This window comes from Daldinia childiae, assembly GCF_008694065.1.
Source record: "Daldinia childiae strain JS-1345 chromosome Unknown Scaffold5, whole genome shotgun sequence".
Classification (NCBI taxonomy): Eukaryota; Fungi; Ascomycota; class Sordariomycetes; order Xylariales; family Hypoxylaceae; genus Daldinia; species Daldinia childiae.
In genome coordinates, this window is record NW_022984646.1 from 33,943 (window position 1) to 56,204 (window position 22,262).

The window sequence follows — 22,262 nt, forward strand, 5'->3', positions numbered from 1 at the left end:
ATAATCGCCGACAGCCAACGCTACTGCAAGCAGCGGTTACGATGTTGCATCTTCTGTATTCAGTATTTTCGAAATTTTCAGTCGTCATATTAGTAGTGATGGTGGTATCGGAGACAATAACGATGACGATACTAAAAAGAATAATTTTAGAGTAAGAAAAATCGCACTAGAACAAGACCTATCGGATACTAGTCTGACCAAGTTTGACCAGCAGCCGTATCCAACAGATCTGTCGATAGTAACAGCTCAAAGCCAGAGCCAAAATGAGCTATTAGATGGCATTCAAGATGAAGATGATGAATCCGTGGAAACTGATAGTGAGGAAGAAGATAGCGAGCAGGAAGAAGGTGATGAGGATGATGAGGAAGATGAAGATGATGACGCTATGGAGTCGCAGAACGAAAACGAGAGCGAGCAGGAAGACGGAGACAGTGAGGATGGAGATAGTTCAGACGAAACAGAGGACGAAGAAGATGGCTACGGCGCTTATGACAGCACGTCCGAATGCGATGAGAGAGCCTACAGGGAGGAGAGATTTGGATACAACACCTTTTGATAGCCCACACCTGACTAGTAGGACAATTGGAAATTCGTTACATTGTAGATGTCAGATAAACCGAGAGCCTCCCTATGTGAAAAACAATGATTTTCCACTTTCTCCAGGAGGGCTCGGTAATGATACGATATTTCTGAATTTATACTTATTTTATTGGCTGGAGTTCAAGTGGGATATGTAAATAGACTTAGTCAGAAATAAGTACATTGAAGCAATGTACACACGGGGTAACATTATAACTCACTTGAGAGGATTTCCTTGAGGAGTGACCAGGGGGTAACCTCTGGTAGACGCTAAAGGATTGAGGGGCTCAAGGCAGCCTCTTACCTATACTCTAACATATATTAAGCATTGTAGGGCTATACTCAAATTGTAAAATTCAACCCATAGGATTACTTTTTAAGGTCTTTAAGCGAAAAGTTTCGCCGTCAAAGACTCGTTGCGTTACGGTGCATTTTTAATGTCAATACCATGACTTCTATATATAAGCCGATCCAGCACAACCAGGTGCGATTGATTAAATTTTCTCACAATGGTGACCACACATCCGCTATTCTCCACACTTTCTCCCTTCGAGGGCCTATTCCCCCCTATCATGCCCTCTCTTACACCTGGCTGTCCGATAATCTAGGTGCTGCAAGAAATTATGCCCTTGAAATCGAGAAAAAGCAGCTCCTAGTCCTCGATTCACTACGGCCTTTCTTCCACGCATTGAGTTTGAAAGGCGCTCTGTTCGACGATGTGTGGTGGTGGATTGATTCAATCTGCATCGACTTGGAAAATTTAGAGGAGAGGGTTCAGCAGGTGCAGCTTATGGGGAGAATCTATCATGATGCCCATAAGGTGATCTGTTGGCTGGGCGAGGAGTCGGACGATACCGACTGTGCAATGGACTTTATTGAACTTCTTAACAAAGTTATTAGACAACAAATTTACAGTACCGAACAAATCCGTAGCATGTTTCAGCAAGATCACTATAACCCACATTGGGCTGCACTCACGAATTTCTTCCGGCGGAGGTGGTGGACTAGGATTTGGACTCTGCAAGAATATGCAATATCCACATGTGTTTTGTTCTGGTATGGAACACGAAGCGTCAGTAGGATCGCTGTTGAGGGTGCTCTGATGGCTGGGGACCAATGTACGGCTCTCACATTCAAGTCTATCCCTACCTTTCGTCACGCATGGAATCGAAGAAGAGTATGGAGGTTATATGATCTTGGAAAACAGAATCCGGGAGCTAATAAGGTTAGTTTGTCTCTTGTAGCGTTGGCTGCCTACAGTTCGTGTTTCGAGGCCGCGGACGACAGAGATCGACTGTACGGTATCAGGGCACTCGCCACCGATGCCTTCCTTCTAAACGTCGATTACTCCCTTGGTGTAGAAGAAGTCTACCTGCGCTTTACGAAATCTTTTATTGAGCACTATAAGTCCCTGGATATCATATGCTTCGCATCCCTCTACCGCGCTCCACCTGACTCTCTGCTACCATCCTGGGTGCCTGACTGGCGAGTAACGGTAGATCCTCTGGTGCTTCCATTAATGGTCAGTCAAAGTGCGAGGACCCATATCGGAAATCTCCGACCTCCTCGAAAATTTGATGAGCCTAGTAGTGCTTCTCCTCGCTACGCTGCTTCCAGTAATAGTGCGGCTGTGTATAGATTTGAAGGCTTGAAACTTCTCGTTCACGGAACTGTCCTAGATACGGTTGATGGATTGGCCGGGTCTAGGAGTACCGAGTTGGTCCAAAGTTCTTCCGCAGTAAACTCCCCGCAACTCCCAACAGGCTGTGCCGAGCTAGGGGCATGCTCATCATCAGATATCCTAAGAAGCGTCTGTAGAAGTTTGGCATTAGACCGAAAAGATCGATATCTACAAATCGCTATGCCCGTCGAAGATTTCTTGGGGGACTTCATGTGGCTATGTGCACATCTCATTCATGTAGAATCAACAACACCTCTCGTACCCAAGGAGTTCCAGGAGTGGTTTGACGGGACAAAATCCCTCCGGATCCACGGACACAACTTTGAGAGTGTTGTCCGGGACAGCAGTGAAGTTATAGACATCATCAACTCATTATTATCCGTAGCAGCTCCAAATCGAGACGAGTCCGTAATGGATACATTTTTCAATAGATTCTTCGATACCATCGTGAGAATGTCATTCCGTCTCATGGTTACTCGCAATGGACATATCGGCTTAGCCCCGGACAAGGCAATGAAAGGTGATCTAGTTTGCGTGTTATCTGGTTGTAGCGTTCCTGTCTTACTACGGCGACGATCCGATGACGAGGAAGGTTGGACTTTCATAGGAGAATGCTTTCTTGATGGTTTTATGGGAGGGTCATGTCCAATGCAGCTTGACTTGATGGAAAAGAGATTTTCCATAGGATAAAGAACGATGTGTAAAGATGCTAATGAATTTATGATATAAAACGAGTTAAATTTTCATTCTTCGATAGGAACTTGTCCCAGCTCTTTAATTAAAATCTCGTCCTCCCAATAATATTCCCACTTTAACCACCGCTGTTTAAGGAACGTCTTTAATTCCTCCCAGTTCTCCCCACGCTCATTGATTGAAAGCCAGTCCTCCCTCGTGCGTACTATAGAATATGGTAAGTTATTCCTCTGCGCTAGTTGCCAGGCCATAACTGGGTCCACAGCCCTTGCCATCTTCTCGATGAGTAAAGTCCGGGCTGCAAACCTTTGTGCCTCCTCTTCGCCCATAGCACGATCTGCTTCGCTTAGGGAAAGAGTGGCTCGAAGACGGCAGATGAGCATGGTTGGATACTGGAGGAAGTGGCGAAGTCTGGTTCGATCCGCAGACTCGACACGACCGGAGATCGGCAGGTCGCACAGCGACGACTGGGGTTCCGTGACATAAAAGTGCTGGTATTCTTTGTGAATATCATCCAATGCTCGATACATTTTCTCTATTCGGTTGAGAATATTCAAGCTACTCGATGAGTATTCAAAGGGGCCCAATGCGACTTCGGATAAGAGGACTCCTACATCCTTCAATATCCCTGGCAGGAAACAATTGGTTCCGAAGAATCTCCACCAAAATCGGGCATCCACGTTCGTTTCCCTGCATGCGGCGCGTCCAAAGAAGTCCTGCCATTCTTGAGCTTCAAACATGGAAGACTCTTTCTTGTGCATCTCTGATATTAGCTGCCAAGCAGTTAGCAGGGATAATACACTTAGGATAGCAATGATGGCAAGCATCGGACAAACCACGTAGGGCCCTTGGCTCTTCAAAAGCATGCAGTCAAAATGGGCAGAATCAGGAGGAGGACCTCTACGCCTAAGCAGATCGATACCACCTCCGTTATGGAACGCTAAAGCATTTATATCTGGGCAACCTAGTGACTAAGACGACGCACTGTTAATATCGATGCACGGTATTAAAGAGCGTCGAATGGCTTTCACCTCGTAGAGTACTAAGAGCCGTGTAGCGCAATAGACATCAGACCAAGAACCGGATTGTATATTGCGACTTAGACTTCTCAGTGCCTTGGAGTAGAGTACAGAAGGTACAGACGATGGCGCCGAATATCCAAGCATCTGAGCAGCTCTCGCGGCTACACAATGTACGGCATCGTCTAAAAAGGGGCTGGACCCATAGCGGCTCGGTAGGCAAGCGAGGAAAGATGAAGAAGACGCATTCTGGAGAAATGTAAGAGGGCGTTCCACGCTGCCCTGTAATAATCGGTAAGCGTGTATAGCAAGGTCGACATTGATAAAACTATCAAGAGTCGTTATATCGAAGTTGTAGATGGCTTTACTAGTCTCGTATCCACTCAATGAGGGTTGCGTGGCTGGTCCGGCCACCAGCACCTCTCGCTCTAGTCGTATTAAAGTATCAGCTGTTCCTACATATCGTCCATGCTCCTGGCCATCAGTTATCCGCAGCTGCGCTCGACGCCCCGACCTCGCGGCTTGCCGTCTGATAATAGTCCTTGCATCCCCGTGCTGAGTAGTAGCGGTATCGATAAGGAATTCAAAGGCTGGCCCATGCTTCATGCGGCTCGGTCGCTTCCTTTTGGTAGCAGTTGGCTGCATAAGCTCCGGGGCCATGAATACAGGAAGACAAAAATTAACGTAGAATAGATAAACTGTTGAGCTAATGCAACTTTCCTCCTTGATATGTGATATAATCCCATAAGCCTCAGCATTTTCCCATTTAGGGCAACGCTGAGGTTTGCTGTCCGAAGTTAAGTAGAATGTAAGGCTCTATATACACGAGTGATTCCCCTGTCAGCATATACCATTGCCAGCCTGCATGATTTGCTACAGGCATCTTTGGCTAGCAGGGATTTGCCAACATGTAATACACCACTGCGCCATAGTATCGGGACCGAAAACTTGAGGTTACTATAAGGGTTACTATAAGCATTAGACGCCCGTTTTTCTATAGAATCCTTCTTGGGAAAGGCATACTTTCTCCAACGTAACACTGCATCGATAATCTCAATACCAATTAGGAACTGCAGCTTAGCGCCGCGTTACTTAGCTAGAGATCAGCTAAGGATAGTTGACACAGCACATCAAACGGCGAAAGTGTAATTATTTCTATCAGCCATTTCTTGCTCGGCAACTTCAGCTTCGTAAAACGTCTATGATGATGGTAGATAAGCTAAAAAAAAAAAATTTTGGGACTTAATAGTACGATAAGCAGCGAGGAGCGAGCCTGTTGACAAGGGTTAGATGTTTATACACATATTACATAACTAAGGAAATAAAAAGATTGGAAAGACTAAAAATGATTGATGTTGATTGGTTGATGTTACGTTGAAAGAACGGGAGATCTACGAAGTGAGGAGAGCTGTGTGTGGGTCCAGCCATCGATCACATGAGGAAGGTCATGTGACCGTTATCGTGGACCGTGATCCCAACAGGGCTTTAGGATGCCAAGATTTACATTCTAACTCCGGCACTTGTCCCATAGAAATGCCGGAAATGTTCATACAATCTCACTACTCTTCTTTTTCTACTGATCCTTACCAATTCTATACTTCTATACGCATCTCATATGCATGAGATAAGCGAGTTTCACATTGAAGCTACATAATTACTTCGGATAATAGAATATATATAATTTAAATGCATATCAATTAAAATATGTTAAATTTGAATCAACTTTATATATTACACTAAAAGTCCTTGAAAGACATCAATAATACAACCCGAAGTATACATTAAAGACCTCATAAAATCCAAAGGAAAACTAAAAAAGGAACACAGAAAACAGTTAAATAGAAAAGGATGAAGAAAAACAATCTAATCTTTCGCTCAACTCGGACCGATAACTCAAAAAAGTATCTCCCCAAACTAAGTGAACCCAGGCCCAAGCCAAGTCAAGCTTTTATTTGACTCATGGAACTCAGTGCATGAGACATAGCTGTAACTATCCACCTTATCCTTCTTCGCTCTTTAATACCTAACACCAAGGCTTGCTTACTTGCTTGCTCACTACTTCGTGTTATTTACGTTCTTCGACGAATGAATATGTAACCTATCGCCACGTAGAAGAGAGCAACAAAAGCTACCAAGACACCCGAGAGGGTTTCCAACAGGTTACCTCGTTTAGTAACAAAAGGGGTTTTATCATCCGGTGCGCCCTCATCTTGCGGTCTATCGCTCTCCAGGAGTGCGTTTAGCGCCGACGTAGGAGCGATAGCGCCCGTGAGGGCTAAACCTAGCGCGAAGGCGCCAAGAAGACTACCTATAAGCAAGAAGAATTTATATGAAGGCTTGTTCGAAGAAGCCGTTGAGGCGACGCCTAGTATGATGCCGCTCAAGAAGAAGGTGACTATGTGTACGACTATGGGTGGCCAGAAAAAGACATTCTCTTGTAAATGAACCGCTTGGGGCAACGTCGCATTCAATGCCTCGAGCACTGAGGATTGAGCAGCATCGGAGAGGTCCAAGTCCTCCCAGAGCTCTTCCCCGAGGTCTTCTGTATCCGTGCTGCGCAGGCCGTAGATGCAGTTGACCTGGGTCTCCTCTTCCTTAGTCGAGTTATCGTTGAGATCAGTCGTGAGATTGGCAACCGAAAGACAGCCTCCTAGGAAAACCCGGCATTATGTCAGCCCTTGTCCCAATATCGGAATCCCTGGATAGGTAGAGTAGATGCTGCTACACTTTTCCCCACGGGGTAATTATCTGCTACTCACCGAAAAACCAACTCGGAAGTTGATATCAAACGTCTCGTTCGTTTGCAACTCGACTAGATAGATGTTGTCTAGGGCGGTCGTACCACAACCCGTCGCGATCAGGGCTTATTAGGACATGAGATGTTAGAATGGCCGGTCAAGGAATATAACCAAGTACTAGGCACCATACCTCCGAGAATGATACTTGATACATATGCCAGTGCGGCTAAGAATCGAGGAATCCATTTCCCGACCTTGCCAACCTTTCGTTTACTTCTGATACCGCTATTGGCATTTGGAAAGCCGCTATTTTGATATTAACAACACTCCAGTGACGGTAGCAGCTATATATACCGCGGTATGCTTCACTTACTCTTGGTATTGTGGAAGTACAGAGGGAGCGGGACGTCTCTTTTTGCCAGCCATCTTCTTTGCTGAACGCAGAGCAGGTGTTTTTCTTGTTTTAGGCATGGCGAGAGCCCTTCTCTATTACTACTTGCAAAGAAAGTAAGAAGTCGAGGTCTTCAGAAAAGGGTACACAATGAGGCAAACAATAAAGATGGCCAATTTACTTTAGGTTTCTCAGGCACTATATGTAGGTATTGCTCGACCGCGAAAGGTTCGGCAGGCTTACTTTATCAACATTATGATCATGAAAGTATACATGCATCCTTGACCGATACGTCTCATGTGCGCGGAGCTCTGCTGCTCGTGTCTAGAATCTGCTTCGTTACTCCTGAATATGCAACTTCCAAACACTCAAACCGTTACCCATACCAGTCCTAGGAAAAATTTCTTCCCCAAGCCGTTCATCATCGAATATTGTATAGGTGAGATGTAATCTTACTAACTCTGCAGGTAGCTATTTTAAGGATACTTCCAGTGAGGCTCTGCATAAGCGGGAATCGATTACCAAAAGCGGGCAATGCTCGGGCTCAGAATCCCTCTACGGCCAAAATAGGGACCCGCAGACGACGGGGCCGAAGTTTAGCCCCCAAACTACAGTTTCGTTTCGAGAAGCGCAAAGATGTTTGCTACTATACGGTCATAGGGGCTCTAGAAATCCCTAATGGCCAAGCCATTTCATGGTGATTAGTCCTAGCCGAAGCAATTGGCGATATATTCTTGACACATCAGATTAGCCCCTTTTCTGTATAGCCTCGATCGGTACCGTTAGAAGGTCGTGTAGTAGGCGCTTGGAGATTCGGCCCTAAATTTAGGTTATCTGATTGAATGAATACATATAAAACTTCGTAACCTGTTTTTAATTTTGATAATGATTAAGTAATAGATGTTAATATACTAATTGTTATTGAACCCCGTTTACCTCTTCGAACACCATTCTCGCTTATTTCATAACATAGAATCCCCTCAATCACAGCAAATATTCGCGGCACAATACAGATTTCCAACGTTGGATCTTCATTCAATATGGCTAGTACCAATTCATGGTCAGGAAACTTGGTTGGTGAGCTTCACTGCTTGACCAAGCCGCCCAACCCAGAGAAGCATATCGAAGCGAAAGCTATTGATATCGTAGCACTTCACGACATTCGGCAGACCACCGATGTCCCTTGGGGCACAGGTAAAAGCGGCACATGGCTCCGCCAACTCCTCCCCAAGGATATTCGGGGCGCTAGAATATTCACTTTCTGTTATAATACCGAGTTCGTGTTCGGAGGTGGTTGGGAGAATTTCGAGACGGCTGTCTTGGAGCTTCTTCGCAGCATTGCCACCGCGCGAGGTACAGTCCCGGCGCGTCGACCTCTCGTATTAATGTGTCATGGACTAAGCGCCTTACTTATTGAAGCCGTAAGTGGTTTAGCTATCTTGTACATCTCGAGGGTTGATTGATATTATACTAAGACACTATACAAGGTCGTGGCCCGCATGCTAGCGGAAGATTCAAATTACCTCCAGCTCGGAGAGGCTGTCAAAGCCGTCATATTTCTCAACGGGTCGCAAAGGCAGTCCACCATTGTCTCGTGGCCTACTCTGCTTCTGCAGATAGCACAGGAGAATCTTCTCGCGGATCCGAGGCTAGAGAGCACAGTCCGATCCTGGCTTCAGGAGAATGCTTCGTCGCTAGAGAAACTTCCGCTTCGTTTCAAGAAGCTATCATCTGGAATCAAGATCATATCTTTATACGGCCCCCTCGGTCTATTTCATCCGGTATGTTTTTGTCCATCAAACAATATAACTTGGTGTTTTAAGTCTAACAAAATGGACTTATTAATAGGGTAATGACGAGGAACTGTTGACTCTTGGTCTCAAACGTGAGAAGAAAATGCTAAGACCTAATTGTGATCATCAGTCTATAGCGGAGTTCACCAATAGAGATGACGAGGGCTTCCAGTTCTTGGTGAAGGAGCTGAAGTCCATAATCAAACGTGCGAACAAGGTTGAAGAAAACTCGGTAGATCAAGGACATGGAAACACTACCGAGGCTGCATACAATGATAAAAGTGCACAGGAAGGTATGTCATTGACGAGTTATGATATCCCTAAGGGTTTGAGCGTTACGTTAACATAGTTATCCATAGTCACAATGGCTGCTTCACATAGACCGGTCACAGGGGATATCCAAGCTTCAAATCCACACGCAAAAGACCTTGTTGCTGAGACACTCATCAAGAGAAAGCCTTTACCACGACAAGGCTTTGAGGCATTGAAACCGCGGCAAGCCGGTCCGCCATCAGACACGACCGGTTTCAATCAGATTCAATATCCTACAGGACAGTTCGCCCAAGCTTCGGGGTCCCCGGAACTACTTGTTACTCATAGAGTTGCGCCACCCAAGGTAGAGGCGAACGAAGTCTTCGTCCAGAAAGATTCTGTCAACAATCACCAGACCTCGACTAATAAAGTTGACCAAACGCATCCCTTAGCTCCTCTACCAAAAGACCAGGTCGGTCTGGGTTCTTTTCAGGCCGAGTCTAGCTACATGTTCCCTGTTCGCCCTTCGTCGGTTAATATGCCCGCGCCGACACGATCGAAACCCGCGACTCGTGTCGTGCCTACGACGGCGAAAACGGAATACCAATCCTCCAACGCAAGTCTCCCGAACACTCAGCAGCAAAGTCTCGTAAATCTTCCTCCTCCAAGACGAAAAAAGGTCTCGGATGTATTACCTGGGGCCATTAAGGCGATCCCACCAACTCTCAGTGAAAACCCAAAATTACCTCTTAAGCGAGCAACACAGAAGCTGCCTTTACCTACTTCTTCTTTACCTTCTACCAGAAAGGAACCCCGTCCGTTAAAAGTCGCCTCTCCTGCACCAACAAATCCTTCTAGGAACATAACAGCAGCAGCAGATGGCCTTACACCGCAATCTTACCCTAAACCCCCTCAGCAGCAGGCGGCTTCAGCAGTAACACAACATGTCCACGGCGCTGGACAGCAGTATAATATGCCAAAGAATTCGGTTCCAAAAGCGAAGGATAGTGGTTTCTTCGGGAAACTCTTCTCTTCTTCTTCTTCTCCAAGTTCTAGTGGTTCCAAGGAAAGCATATCGCGCTCCATGGGGAGTCCCGGCCTCCACCAACCTCATACAAACCCGCAGCGCCCACAAGCAATCTCGCGTCCCCCAAACGATATGACTGCTCGAGCTCAGAATGTACATCCTCCATCCAATCATGGTAGCAGAGCACCGCTACTCCAGACGGCACACATAAATGGGTTCGGTAGTCCTGCTGCAAACCAACAACAACGAGGCCACCACACTCCGCCGGCCTTGATTCCTGGGCGCGGCAGCGTGAACAACACTCATGGCTCTAATAATACGAGTTACAATATCCCGTCAAGTTTGATGCCAGGCGGACGAAATAATCTAAATTCTTCCCGCGGCCCACAAGCGAGTCATAATAACTACGGTGGACAAGTCCCCTCGACGCACCACGCTAATACTTACCATTCATTCAATCCCCCACGCAACAACGGTATTGGGACACATTCCCCCCTCGGCTATAACGACTCCCGCCACCACACGCCCACGTATTCTACGCCAAGTTCATTCCACCAATACATAAATCACCCTCAGTATACGGGAATTAACGGCAACGGATATACGCATAATCATAATCCCCAGTATCATCACGACCCCCCGAATTCTTATTACGACTATCAAAACCCGGGCTGGGATGGTGGCCAGCACCATAATCCATCATCATCAGATGATTACCTGCACAGACCCGCTGGCGCGAATGGGAGTTATTACGAGCAGCCATATCATGGAAATAGTTCAAATGGCAATATAGGGACCGCAGTCGCTGTGGGTGTTGGTGGTCTAGCCGTAGGTGCGGCGGCTGCGATGGCGATTAGTAATATCGGTGACGATAGTGATGTGGATAACAGCGAAGGAGAAGCAGAGGAGAACGACGAGGAGATGGATAGTAGTGAGGAGGAAGAATATGAGGAGGAAGACGAGGATGAGGACGACGAGGATGAGGAGGAAGTGGATATTAGCGAAGAGGAGAGTGTGTATAGTGAAAGAGGAGAAGAATATGGGGTGATGGAAGTACATAGTAGTGAAGAAGAAGAAGAAGAAGAAGAAGAAGAAGAAAGAAGAAGATGATGATGATGATGATGATGATGGCGATGAGGAGGGGAGGAGGAAGATGAGGAGGAGATGAGAGGAGGCCATTTATGATTATGAGTACGAGGGTGATGGCGATGAGGAAGATGACGACTACGAATACTATTAAGTCAAGAACCGTCGGTGGTAGCTATTTAATTAGACTAGAAGCATGACTTGGAAGCGACCTTGAGTTAAGTAATAGAAGCTGCAGTGTCCAAGTGTGTAGCACTTAATAATATGGAATCTTGGTTTTGAAGCCACCTGAGATAGCCATAAATTAGAGGCAAGCACCAGCTTGGCACTCGTACTGTTTATAAGACGGCAATGATATTTACCACGCAATCACCAAGGCTCGTGATTCCGCATCATCGGAAGTCAACAGCCTTCTACGACCTAACAATATAAGCTACCTACCTTAGGTAGGTAGCTGAAACACGATGTCTTATACTTTTAATCAATAAACCATAGACAATATCTGATGACTATGGGCCATTGCTGAACTTGTGTCATTTCACCCTTACGGCGCTGAAGAGGGTTTCCGCCGTTGTGACTCGGAAGAATGCCTTAGAGAAATCATATCCCGTAGGCCTAGGTTAAGTATACTTCAAAAGGGTTTAAACTTTCGCAGTACACTTCCTTTTCGAGTAACTAACACCTCGTGTATGTGAGAATTCCATATTCTGCCTATTCAGTCCAAGTGCAGCCACCCATCAACGAATCCAGGTCAAGCGCTTATACAGAATATATGATGGAAGTCTGGTTAATATCCGTCAGGATCTAATGACAACAGTGTAACGAGGTATCTCATAACTCAAGCCTATAAATATTCAATGAATCTACCATTACGGCTTTAAACCAATTTACCAAGCTTGACGTTAACAAAATGAATCTCACGCTCAACTCCTTCGCTAGCTTTATCCTTACAACCTACCATGTTATTTCGGCAGTGAATAATACATTGTGTTACACTAACATGAAAAGGGGGAAACAATACTAACATACATCGTGCGGATCTAGACGCCGCTGGCAGTAAACTCTACGTCTTCTACGGCCGCGAGCTGTGGTCAAACCTGCTCCCAACAGTCAGATTGTACTGGAATATGCAGTTTCTGCTCTACGCCTTCGGAATACTGATGGCAATGTCTAGAACCTAGTCATGTGGAATGGGGATAGCCAAGGTGTCAATGTTGTGTACAACTCTATAGATGGAGATGGACGAGATTCAGAAAGTCCCCGACTTAGTCGTCGTTCGGCTTTTGAAGTAGAGTTGCCACTATCAGAAAGCATAAGCATGAAGGGTACAAAAACTTCCGCCTTGAAAATGGCTTTGGTGTATCTCATGTTGATAATTCTTATTGAATGTGTTTTCTGGGTTAAGCCTCTAAAAAGCTTACATGATATAGCTATCAATAGTAAGCTATAGACATGGATATACCTGAAATCTCCTTCAAGATACTTGGCGGAACAACTCTATCTCCATACCAAGTCTTTCTCACGGTCGAAATCGATATTCATAAACAGGCGACAACCTCAACAAACTTCTCTTAGATCTCCTAAGCGTTGTTAATCTTAGCTAGGATATTTGTTATTGACCTGGTTCGCCACTCACCCGAAGAAACCCAATACCTTATCTATCCATGATAGCGCGGTGTGGGTATTGATTAGTCCTCATATCTCACAGATATCTCATATCTAACCCATTAACCCTCTTGGTTAATAAAAGGGGTTAGGCAGGGGGCTTTATCGAGAGTAGAACGTAATGTGAGTCGTGAAATCTGGTGAAATTCCTCTACACTATGTGCCCAAGGAGCGCATACGTTTCAAGTAGATGCTACCTTCACATTAAAGGACTGGAATGGCATATGACTGATTCGATTCCGATCTAGAACTAGATCGATAAGCCGCTTAGCATTGACGAAGAATGATTAGATGTATCTTGAGAGTAGTCCTGATATGCGATCGTGACTAGGTCGGCCTTACCGTGATGCTTGAATATTTTGATTATGCATCAAATCAACAAGTGGATAGGGCCATAGGAGCGTATATCGCACCAATAGAAATTATAAATTAGACGGGTAGCGGCTGTGGGTTATTTCCAACCGTCTTGTAAAGCTCTCGGAGCTCGAATGCCTCGTGGCCACCTTCGGGTACCTCGCCGATAACTCTGGCTGGTTGGCCAGCAACGATACTGAAGCTCGGTATGACCATATTTGGGGGTATAACGGTACCTTCAAGAACGCGGACGTAGTCTTTAATGATAGCAAATTCGCCAACGACGACATTCTGGCCGATGTATACGTGGCTGCCGACGGTTGCTGCTTGGACGACGGTGCCCTCGCCGATAAAAACATGGTCGCCTAATCGGAGTGGGAGGAAGGTGAAGGATCTGAGAAGTGAAATATGTAAATAGTTAGCACTATGCTCTTCTAAGATATGCGCGACTGACCCTTTATATATGCGACCTGGAGGGCGCAAACAGCATCCTTTACTCAGATAACAATAACGACCGATAGCCACGGCCGTATTGCTGCCAGGAGCAGCGGCTGAGCCTGATACAGCTTGCCCGGTCCTCGCTAGATCGCCGCGAATCATGGCTTCGGCCTGAATGATGGTCTTGCCGCCTAACATGATGTGCTGAGTTCCGATCAGGATGGCCTTCCTCGAGACCTTGTTCCCTGTATCCTATTGTAGGTAGAAATGTTAATTAAGCACAATTATGTTTGCTTATAATAGGGAGCTATCTTACGGTTTCGATATACTCGCCTTTAACTGGTTTTCTGGACATGTTAACTGGGGTGAGACAAGTGATAGCTGGATTGGGATGTCGAATTGAAAAGGCCGAAGCTGAAGCTGGAAAACGACGCGAAGGAGCTACGATAGCTGTGACTACGAAATATGCAATCTAAAATTAAATTATGCATCTATCACGAGGTGGGGTAGTCCAAATTCATTAAAGGGGGTTTATTCCAAAGTGAATCACCCCCTTGAAGATTCATGCAAGCATCGTAGTATTCATATGTTACCTTCAAGCCACGACATCTTATGACAATTACTTAGCCGTACGAGTAATATTTAGATAGATTTTTTAGAATTTCGTAATTAACTAAGTTATAGCATGCCTACCCTCTTTCCAGCAATGATTCCGAAACAAATTCAACGCGACTCTACCAGTCAAGTCCTGTACCGACAGCCGGCTTATCCTCATCGTCATAGGCGAGATCGTATAAATATTAGTCGCCAAGCTACCAGGGGTCCCCCGTTATCTTATTTTATCAGATCATCTATGTGATGATTCCGCCTGAGATGGAATATCATTGGCAATTTAACACTGCAGCACCTGCTTGACCGTGGGGAAGCTATGTAACCATCCCGTCGACGGAGGGCAACACAGTCTACGGCATAGGAGGTTTGTCTCCGCTCTTGTTTGTATTACCTAGGCCTATTATCCAGACTTTTATACTATAAGCTTTCCTTTAATCATCCAAGTCTTAATTTCTAGTGGTCTCTTCTAAATACCAGTTGTATCTCACTTTCAGTAGGTAGACTAGAGCTATCATGTCAGAGGCGAATGAGAAGAGGTCCCCTGAAGCAGGCACCAAGATTGCCGCTTGTGTCCGACCTCAGGAGTTGTCACACTCGGCTGCTATAGACGAGATCGGCCCGGGCCGCGGCTCGGACTCTCGAAGGTCAAGGTGACGTTGGCGTTGACGTTGACGAGAAGCACGTTCCAGACTTAGAAGGCCAAGATGGCGTTCGAGATATCGAAGCTATCACCCAGACCTGGTCCAAGAAATTAATGATAATGACATACGCATGGTAGTAACCCAAAAATATTAAATAAACCACGTACTAATTCATCATTAGGCTTCTAATCGTCAATTTTATCTTAGCTTTTGAGTCTAGCCTGTCCAACTCTCTCATCGCTTACGTTACGAGCGACTTCCAGCGACATTCGCTGCTCACGACAGCGCAAGTCGTAGCATCCATCTTCGGGGGTGTCTCACGTATTCCTATCGCAAAGATCATCGATATCTGGGGCCGACCTGAAGGGTTCGCTTTGATGACCTGTTTCGCTACGCTAGGGATCGTATTGATGGCTGTGAGCAGAAATGTCGAAACTTATGCTGCGGCTCTCGTATGTTCCTTACCTTTTCTCCCAGATTAAACATATCTTATAATACTAACGATAGCTAATTCAAAAGGTATTCTACCGCATTGGTGAGAATGGCATGAACTTTGTGCTCGACGTTTTGGTTGCGGATACTTCGAAATTAAGGAACCGAGCATTGCTTTTGGCTGTCATGTCTGCTCCATTTTTAGCCACCACGTTTGCAGGACCCGCCGCCGCCGAAGACTTTCTCCTTGGTATTGGTTGGCGATGGGCTTATGGTACCCTAGCAATTATTATACCCTTCTCCTCAATTCCAGTTCTTTGGATCTTGCTATATACTCGCAAGGAGGCGCGCAAACAGTTCCCCGCTGCTGTTCGTGACTCCGGTCGGACATGGTCACAAAGCGTAATGCATTATGCAATTGAGTTCGACGGTATGTTTGGGGGAGGATGACGTATTATATATAGTAGTTTTCGCTAATTATTTCAAGTTGTCGGCATGGTTTTTGTTGTCGCTGGATTCTCGCTCATCATATTACCCCTTAGTCTCGCCACGTATCAGACTGATAAATGGAGGTCGGCTGCAATCATCACTATGATCGTTATTGGTGGCTGGTCACTTGTCGCTTTCTGCATTTGGGAGAAGTACTTCGCCAAAGTGACTCTTGTATCGTTCCATCTGCTATGGGATCGTACAGTTATGGGTGCCTGCATCATGAGTTGCGTGATGTTCATCGCGTCGAGGTGCTGGGGCTCATAGGTATGTGTGAATCCCTCTAATTACGCGAGCTTTCCTCGGCATTCTTTTAATAGTAGTGGCTAACGAGTTAGTAGTAAGTCGAATAATTTATAATCGCTGTTTTCCAAAGGGATCATCAAATGTTCTAGTTAGGTATAATTGTAAGCTGATTCAATGTCCTCATACGTTAGCTTCCAGAGCCACCTACAGGTAGTATTCGGTTTATCTATCAAAGATGCGGGCTGGATCGGTAACATCTACAACTTGGGCTCGTGCTCCTGGAGTTTTGTTATTGGTTATCTAATTCGCATCACAAACCGGTATAAGTGGTTAGCACTCACTGCAGCTCCTCTGCTGGTTATGAGCGCCGGGTTGATGATCAAGTACCGCATGCCAGGTACACCACTCGGTTTAGTGGCCATGTGTCAAGTGCTTGAGACTATAGGCGCCTCGGTAAGCATAGACGCTTTTATCATTAAGGGCACCGATTTATAGTCTAATCATTACCAGACGCTTGTTGTAACCGAGAAGATTGCCATTATGGCTGCCGCCGAACATACTAACGTGGCTATGGTACTTGCACTCCTCGCTCTATTCACTGCAGTTGGAGATACAATCGGCCTTGGCGTCAGTGGTGGGATATGGACAAATAGTATGCCCGGCCTACTCGAGAAACACCTCCCGCTAGAGCTTAAGGACCAAATCAGCAGGATTTTCGGGAGCCTCGTAGTGCAGCTGTCGTATAAAATGGGAACAACCGGACGCTTGGCTATCATGGATGCTTATGGCGAAGGCATGCAGCGTATGTGCATTGCTGCGTGCGCTGTCCTGTCGCTGACGGTCCCCTGCGCGCTAGCCTGGAAAAACTTGAACGTCCAGGATAAGCAGATGAAGGGCAGAGTGGTATAATGCGGTGCCCACGTTGTTGGATATCCCAAACCAAATACGTAATCTTAATTATTATCAATTGGAACTACCAACCCTAGAGCTTTAATAAGGCATGAATAGTTAAAAAGTTCCATGATTACTACCATTATTCCAGTCCTAGGGATAAAATGCCAAATTACCCCTTAGGGAAGTTATGCTGAGGTATAATATTTAGAGGATAATTACTATTGGGAGATAGGTTAGAAGACAGTAAAAATCCTGGCTTAAACCAAGTACCTAATGTATGGGCTATTAATTCGTATTCAAGGCCTCGTTATTACTAAGTAAACTGCTAGATAGTCTAAGATTTATGATCATTCATCCAAGACAACAGGGTTATCCGGGTAGGCATTTGATTATAGAAAGACTTAATGTCTTTATTGGTGAGCGTATTATTGATGGACATTTAAAGCGATTATAATAGTATAGTTAATTTATATGTTAATGCGGTTCATATCCACTAGTACTCATCACTTCTCATTGTTCGAAGTGGAAAGTATCGTAGTAGCTCATCGAGATCCTAGCCTTTAGATAGCTTCATTTATTACAATTATAGGCTGCTGAAGCCCGTGAAAATTATTCGCCAACATTAGAGTCGCATATTATGCTTTGATGCCTGATATTCCTAGGCTGTCTATGCGAGAGCCTTGACGATAGCATCATATGCAGGTTTGGGCTGATAGCTAGTATTAAAAAGGAGCGGCCGAACTCTTTGCTTGCCACGAATCCTAAAGGAAGTTAGTTTTGTCGCCGACTATCTTAGAATGGGAGACTCACAGCATCGCTCACGCCCCACAGAGTGATTCCAACACATTTTTCGACAGCAAGGCAAGCATTGGTGACCTTAACATACTCGTCGGGCCGACGCATTCACAATATCCAACTCGGTAATGGCCAGTTCCTTTACACCGGTCGTAGCGAGCTTCTCCAACCCAGCCTGCATTCCGCTAGCGCTAGGGTTGCCACCACCGAGATGACCTTGGATACCAATACCGTCGATCGGGATGCCAGCAGCGAGCCACTTCTTTACGTGATCAAACATGCCAGTGGTAGTCTTAGCGGACGTTCCGCTCTCGAGATGGAAGTCGTTAATGTAAAGCTTAGCATCCGGGTCCGCCTTGTGTGCCGCCTCGAAAGCGATACGAACAAAGTCTTCGCCTAGAACTTGGGTAAAGACGCAATCGCGGAGAGTACCATCCTCAGTGAAGACCTCATTCACAACATCCTAAACCAGTCGTATTAGCGTGTTTTTCCTTTCATATTTAGAATTAGTTGTTACGTACCCAAGAGCGAATCTTGCCCTTATATCTTCCGACGATGGTGCTAATGTGGTTCTCAATGACGCTGGTAAGCTCCTTTTTATCTGTGATGGCCTTGACGTAGTCCGGTAGTTGCTGGTACCAGAGGAGAGTGTGGCCACGAATGCTCTGGCCGTTCTGCACGGCAAAATTAACAAGTGCATCAGCACCACCGAAGCTAAAGCCGCCACGAGTTGGTTCGATAGCATCCCACTTCATGCTGTTCTCAGGTGTTAGTTGCCCAAAGTCCTTCTTGATGATGGCGGCATTTTGGGATTTAGACAGAGTGCCAGAGTCAGCTGCGGTGCCGTAGTAAAGCTTGCCCTTCGCCTTGAATAGTTCGTCAATGCTATCAGACGAGGAGCCGCTACCTTTAGTAGATGTTGGGGCAGCAGAGGTCGTCGTAGAAGAGGTAGCCTGTTTACTGGTGGACAATGTGGCGGAAGGAGTTACCGAGGGAATCGTCGTGGAAGTGATCGAAGCAATTGAAGTTGCTGTGGTAGACTCGCCAGTTGATGATGCGGTTGTAGTATATGTTGCCGAAGAAACTGTAGAAGAAACTGTAGCAGAAACTGTAGCAGAAACCGTAGAAGGAACTGCAGATGAAATTGTAGATGGAATTGTAGATGAAGTTGTCTGAGGACGATGGCCACCACATGGCCTGGCTACAATGCCCACGGGGCCAAGGAGGAGAGCGAGTGTTGCCGGCTTCATTTTTATGAGTGAGTGTTTAGAAGATAAAGAATGAAAATAATTAAGCACACATAATAAATGAATGGATCGGTCAGATATAGGATATAATTAACGAGAGTGAGCGGCTGAGCCTAGAATAGGATCTCGTTGCGCCGTCTATCGAGTTTTGCTCAAGATAGATAAAGAGAAACCACCGTAGCAACTCAACATCGTGAATATTTCTCTCTAGTTAGGATAGGGGACCAGTTTATAAACTCGCCAAACCCCCCACTCAAGGAGTAGTCCCCTAGGAGAGACCCCTAAGAGCGACCCTAAGAGTGACCCTAAGAGGCTTAGACTATGCAAATTCGGAACATTATACCGACCTGTGCGCAACCTAAGTCGTATATAGCTAATCAGCGGTTATGGCTTTCCCAGAAGGGAAATCTTTTGTTTAATGATGTTCCATTCAGCGCTGCCTAGCCTCTGTTAGTTGAAAACTATTCTTGGTATTGGTTGTGTGCAAGATATCGGATACTATCCGAGACGGGGATGGTGGTGAGATCTCTTTTGACGCACATGTCCGGCTAGTGGGGCATCAACGGAATAGCTTCAGGGGTAAGTTACATGTGGACCGCCGATAGATATTAATAAATGATGAAAATTCCTTGTCATATCGAGCGAGATCGATGTTATATAACCTCACCAGACGTTCTTAACATATTAGTTCATCATCTCTTCGTTGTGATTCCTTTTGTATTAATGGTGAGCTTTCTCGTGTTAATACCATTACTCCTGTTCCATGTTCGCATGTTGATGGAGTTGAATACCACCTCGTTTAAGTCAAAGCGCTTCAGGAGGATGCGCAGCTTGCATAGAATGCAACTTAAAACGGCACATATACTATTGTCCACTCTAAGCAAGGTACTATCACGCAAACCACGCTCCTGGATGCGATTATCTTGTACCATCCATAACTAATGTCCCTTAGCGTTAAGAAAATACGAAAACATACGACAGAGCGCGACCGCGATTCTCTACACGGAAAGAATTGTTAAAAGTTATAATATAGACGAAAGATACTACCTACCAACTTTGAAGACTTCTGATGTAACTACCAATCAAGGTAAACATTGTAGAAGAATTTTCCTAGCGCTGGTATAAAAAAAGAAGAAAAAGGAGGGAAATTCTAGAAGACTTCGTAATTACCTAACGTAAAAAGTCACTTTATTAGATCTAACTTGTATAATACTAGCTCGTCGATCACATAATGAATCTCCCCCCCAATCGCTTTTTTAATGATTGCTCAAATTGACTAAAAACCAAAAAACATAACGTTCAGATTTCTAAATTATATAATCGAATAGAATCAAGATCGCCAAGATAATACATCAGATGCAACCATGATATATCCCGAATAATGTTTATCAATTCTATGTCCAGAGTTGTGATCGTCGATACGTACTAATATGACCTCACTTCCTAAAGAGGAAAATAGCTATCATTATGAATATGGCCCAAGCTCCCTGTATGTCCTTGAAATAAGACAGCCTTTAAATCAGATTAATGACATCAGAGTGATCCAAGTTACTGGCAAGACTTGTCAAGCTATATCTAACATTCAAGCTTACTAACTTTTTATTTATATATCAAATCGCCAACTTATCTTATAGTCAATCAGATCATCACATCTCTCCGCTTCAGATCTTCGTAACACTTTCAATTCCTAACAGCTCCTACTAATTTCCAATATGACCACCACCAGATCCGGTGCCAAAGCTGAGCCGACTTCGAAGAATGAAAACGGAGCTGGGGTTGGCTCCAAGCACCAACTAAATACGAAGTCATTGCCAGGATCTAAGCGCACTAAAAATGATGGCGATAAGAAACAGCAAACCATAGAAGATACCATTCCAAGGTACTTCCACAACACAATCTTATATGCTATTGATAATTAGCTAACCTAGTCAGTCCTACTGAAGCATACGGCGACGGCACAAGCCAGCTACCGGCTAGTGGGAACAATATAGGTGGTAAGAACGGGGTCACCCAAGAGGAAATAGATCAGAGGGACTCGGCCGAGCAAGTAGGGGCGAGAGAAGGAGTCGTTCCGTCTAGCATCTTGGAGAAGGGTATCATATACTTCTTTATCCGCGGCAGGGTAGGTATCGACGAGCCTAGCAGCATCGACGATATTCGCCACAGTTACATCATCCTGCGTCCCCTGGCCAAGGACGCAAAGCTTGGCGAAGGCACGGTCGACGACGCTGGGAATAGTCGCTTGATCGCTATTCCAAAGAAGATATTGCCGCTGAGTGGTAAGGATAGGTGGATCGCGTTCGTCGAAAAGTCGCATACCTCTTTCAAGACGTTGAAGGATGAATTCATATCTGCGTCAGACTATACCACTAAGACGGTCGGTGTTCGACACACGCCTGCTGCTACCCCCGTAGCGGAAGGCATCTACGCCATTACGAGTACCGGTCGGGAATCCCATCTGGCTTACATGATAACATTACCGGATGATCTTGGTGAAGTGCAGAAGAAAATTGGACTAAAGGAGAAAGGAAGCTTCATTATAAGCACCAGAAACCCTCAGTATGAGCCTCCGAAGGGTACTGCCCTTCCCCAAGCTCCTAAATATCCAAAGGAGTAGGTCCTCATAAAATTGTATTAACCTAGACTAATTGTTAGCTAACAATTTTGCGCTGTAGCTTGCAAGATGGATTCCGCACTCTACGATGGATCGCTACGCAGCCTGAGCATCTCGACTATGTAAACACACAATTTTTACTAATTGGCGAATCCAAAGGCATTCAAAAGGCCACCGAGCCGCAGAGGGGTCAGAAAGACGGCCAGGAGGACCCCATAGAGGAGCTGGAAAAGCTAGAAGATGAAGACACGCATCGTATGGAGAGCCTACCGGGCGACGACTCAGCGGCCATCTTTGGGGACTTGCACGTTCGTGCTCAGAATTATCCCAAACTCCAATCCACATTTTAACACCTGAAAGCTAATCATATAAAATGTGATTTAACGAGATGTATGTACTACGGGAAAAAAAAGAAAAAAAGAAAAAAAGATAGTAATATTCCTACTACCGAAGTCAATTGCTGTCGTATCGCACTCCCATTTAGACTGCTAATAACTGCGAACTCTCAGAATAGCTTAGCGTGGTATACGGAGGACCCATAAATTCTACAACGTTGCCCTATAAATTATTCTATCA

At 45.3% G+C, this 22,262-nt stretch overlaps 6 protein-coding genes across 7 annotated transcripts; 3 read left to right on the plus strand and 3 right to left on the minus strand.

The window, feature by feature from the left end:
• Positions 1–3,003: 3,003 nt before the first annotated feature.
• On the minus strand, positions 3,004–3,483 carry GL218_05181 (uncharacterized protein; the record flags this gene model as incomplete). Its single annotated transcript, XM_033581826.1, has 1 exon — positions 3,004–3,483. One exon carries the CDS (start codon positions 3,481–3,483, stop codon positions 3,004–3,006), a length of 480 nt encoding a protein of 159 aa, XP_033434721.1.
• A 4,658-nt stretch (positions 3,484–8,141) lies between these two features.
• GL218_05182 (uncharacterized protein) lies at positions 8,142–12,440 on the plus strand (the record flags this gene model as incomplete). Of its 2 annotated transcripts, none has more annotated exons than XM_033581828.1 (5): positions 8,142–8,522; positions 8,589–8,882; positions 8,950–9,187; positions 9,254–11,185; positions 12,304–12,440. In XM_033581828.1, the coding sequence occupies 5 exons, from the start codon at positions 8,142–8,144 to the stop codon at positions 12,438–12,440; spliced, it is 2,982 nt and encodes a 993-aa protein (XP_033434719.1). The 2 variants fall into 2 exon arrangements, with proteins under 2 accessions (XP_033434719.1, XP_033434718.1); XM_033581827.1 differs by lacking the exon at positions 12,304–12,440 and adding an exon at positions 11,235–11,341.
• Positions 12,441–13,353: 913 nt separating this feature from the next.
• On the minus strand, positions 13,354–14,071 carry GL218_05183 (Dynactin subunit 5; the record flags this gene model as incomplete). Its single annotated transcript, XM_033581829.1, has 3 exons — positions 13,354–13,672; positions 13,733–13,968; positions 14,033–14,071. The coding sequence occupies 3 exons, from the start codon at positions 14,069–14,071 to the stop codon at positions 13,354–13,356; spliced, it is 594 nt and encodes a 197-aa protein (XP_033434720.1).
• Positions 14,072–14,841: 770 nt separating this feature from the next.
• On the plus strand, positions 14,842–17,045 carry GL218_05184 (Siderophore iron transporter mirB; the record flags this gene model as incomplete). Its single annotated transcript, XM_033581830.1, has 5 exons — positions 14,842–14,972; positions 15,151–15,421; positions 15,489–15,831; positions 16,471–16,589; positions 16,647–17,045. The coding sequence occupies 5 exons, from the start codon at positions 14,842–14,844 to the stop codon at positions 17,043–17,045; spliced, it is 1,263 nt and encodes a 420-aa protein (XP_033434676.1).
• An 862-nt stretch (positions 17,046–17,907) lies between these two features.
• GL218_05185 (Endo-1,4-beta-xylanase 2) lies at positions 17,908–19,075 on the minus strand (the record flags this gene model as incomplete). Its single annotated transcript, XM_033581831.1, has 2 exons — positions 17,908–18,288; positions 18,347–19,075. The coding sequence occupies 2 exons, from the start codon at positions 19,073–19,075 to the stop codon at positions 17,908–17,910; spliced, it is 1,110 nt and encodes a 369-aa protein (XP_033434717.1).
• A 1,709-nt stretch (positions 19,076–20,784) lies between these two features.
• On the plus strand, positions 20,785–22,036 carry GL218_05186 (uncharacterized protein; the record flags this gene model as incomplete). Its single annotated transcript, XM_033581832.1, has 3 exons — positions 20,785–20,951; positions 21,005–21,685; positions 21,748–22,036. The coding sequence occupies 3 exons, from the start codon at positions 20,785–20,787 to the stop codon at positions 22,034–22,036; spliced, it is 1,137 nt and encodes a 378-aa protein (XP_033434714.1).
• Positions 22,037–22,262: the final 226 nt, after the last annotated feature.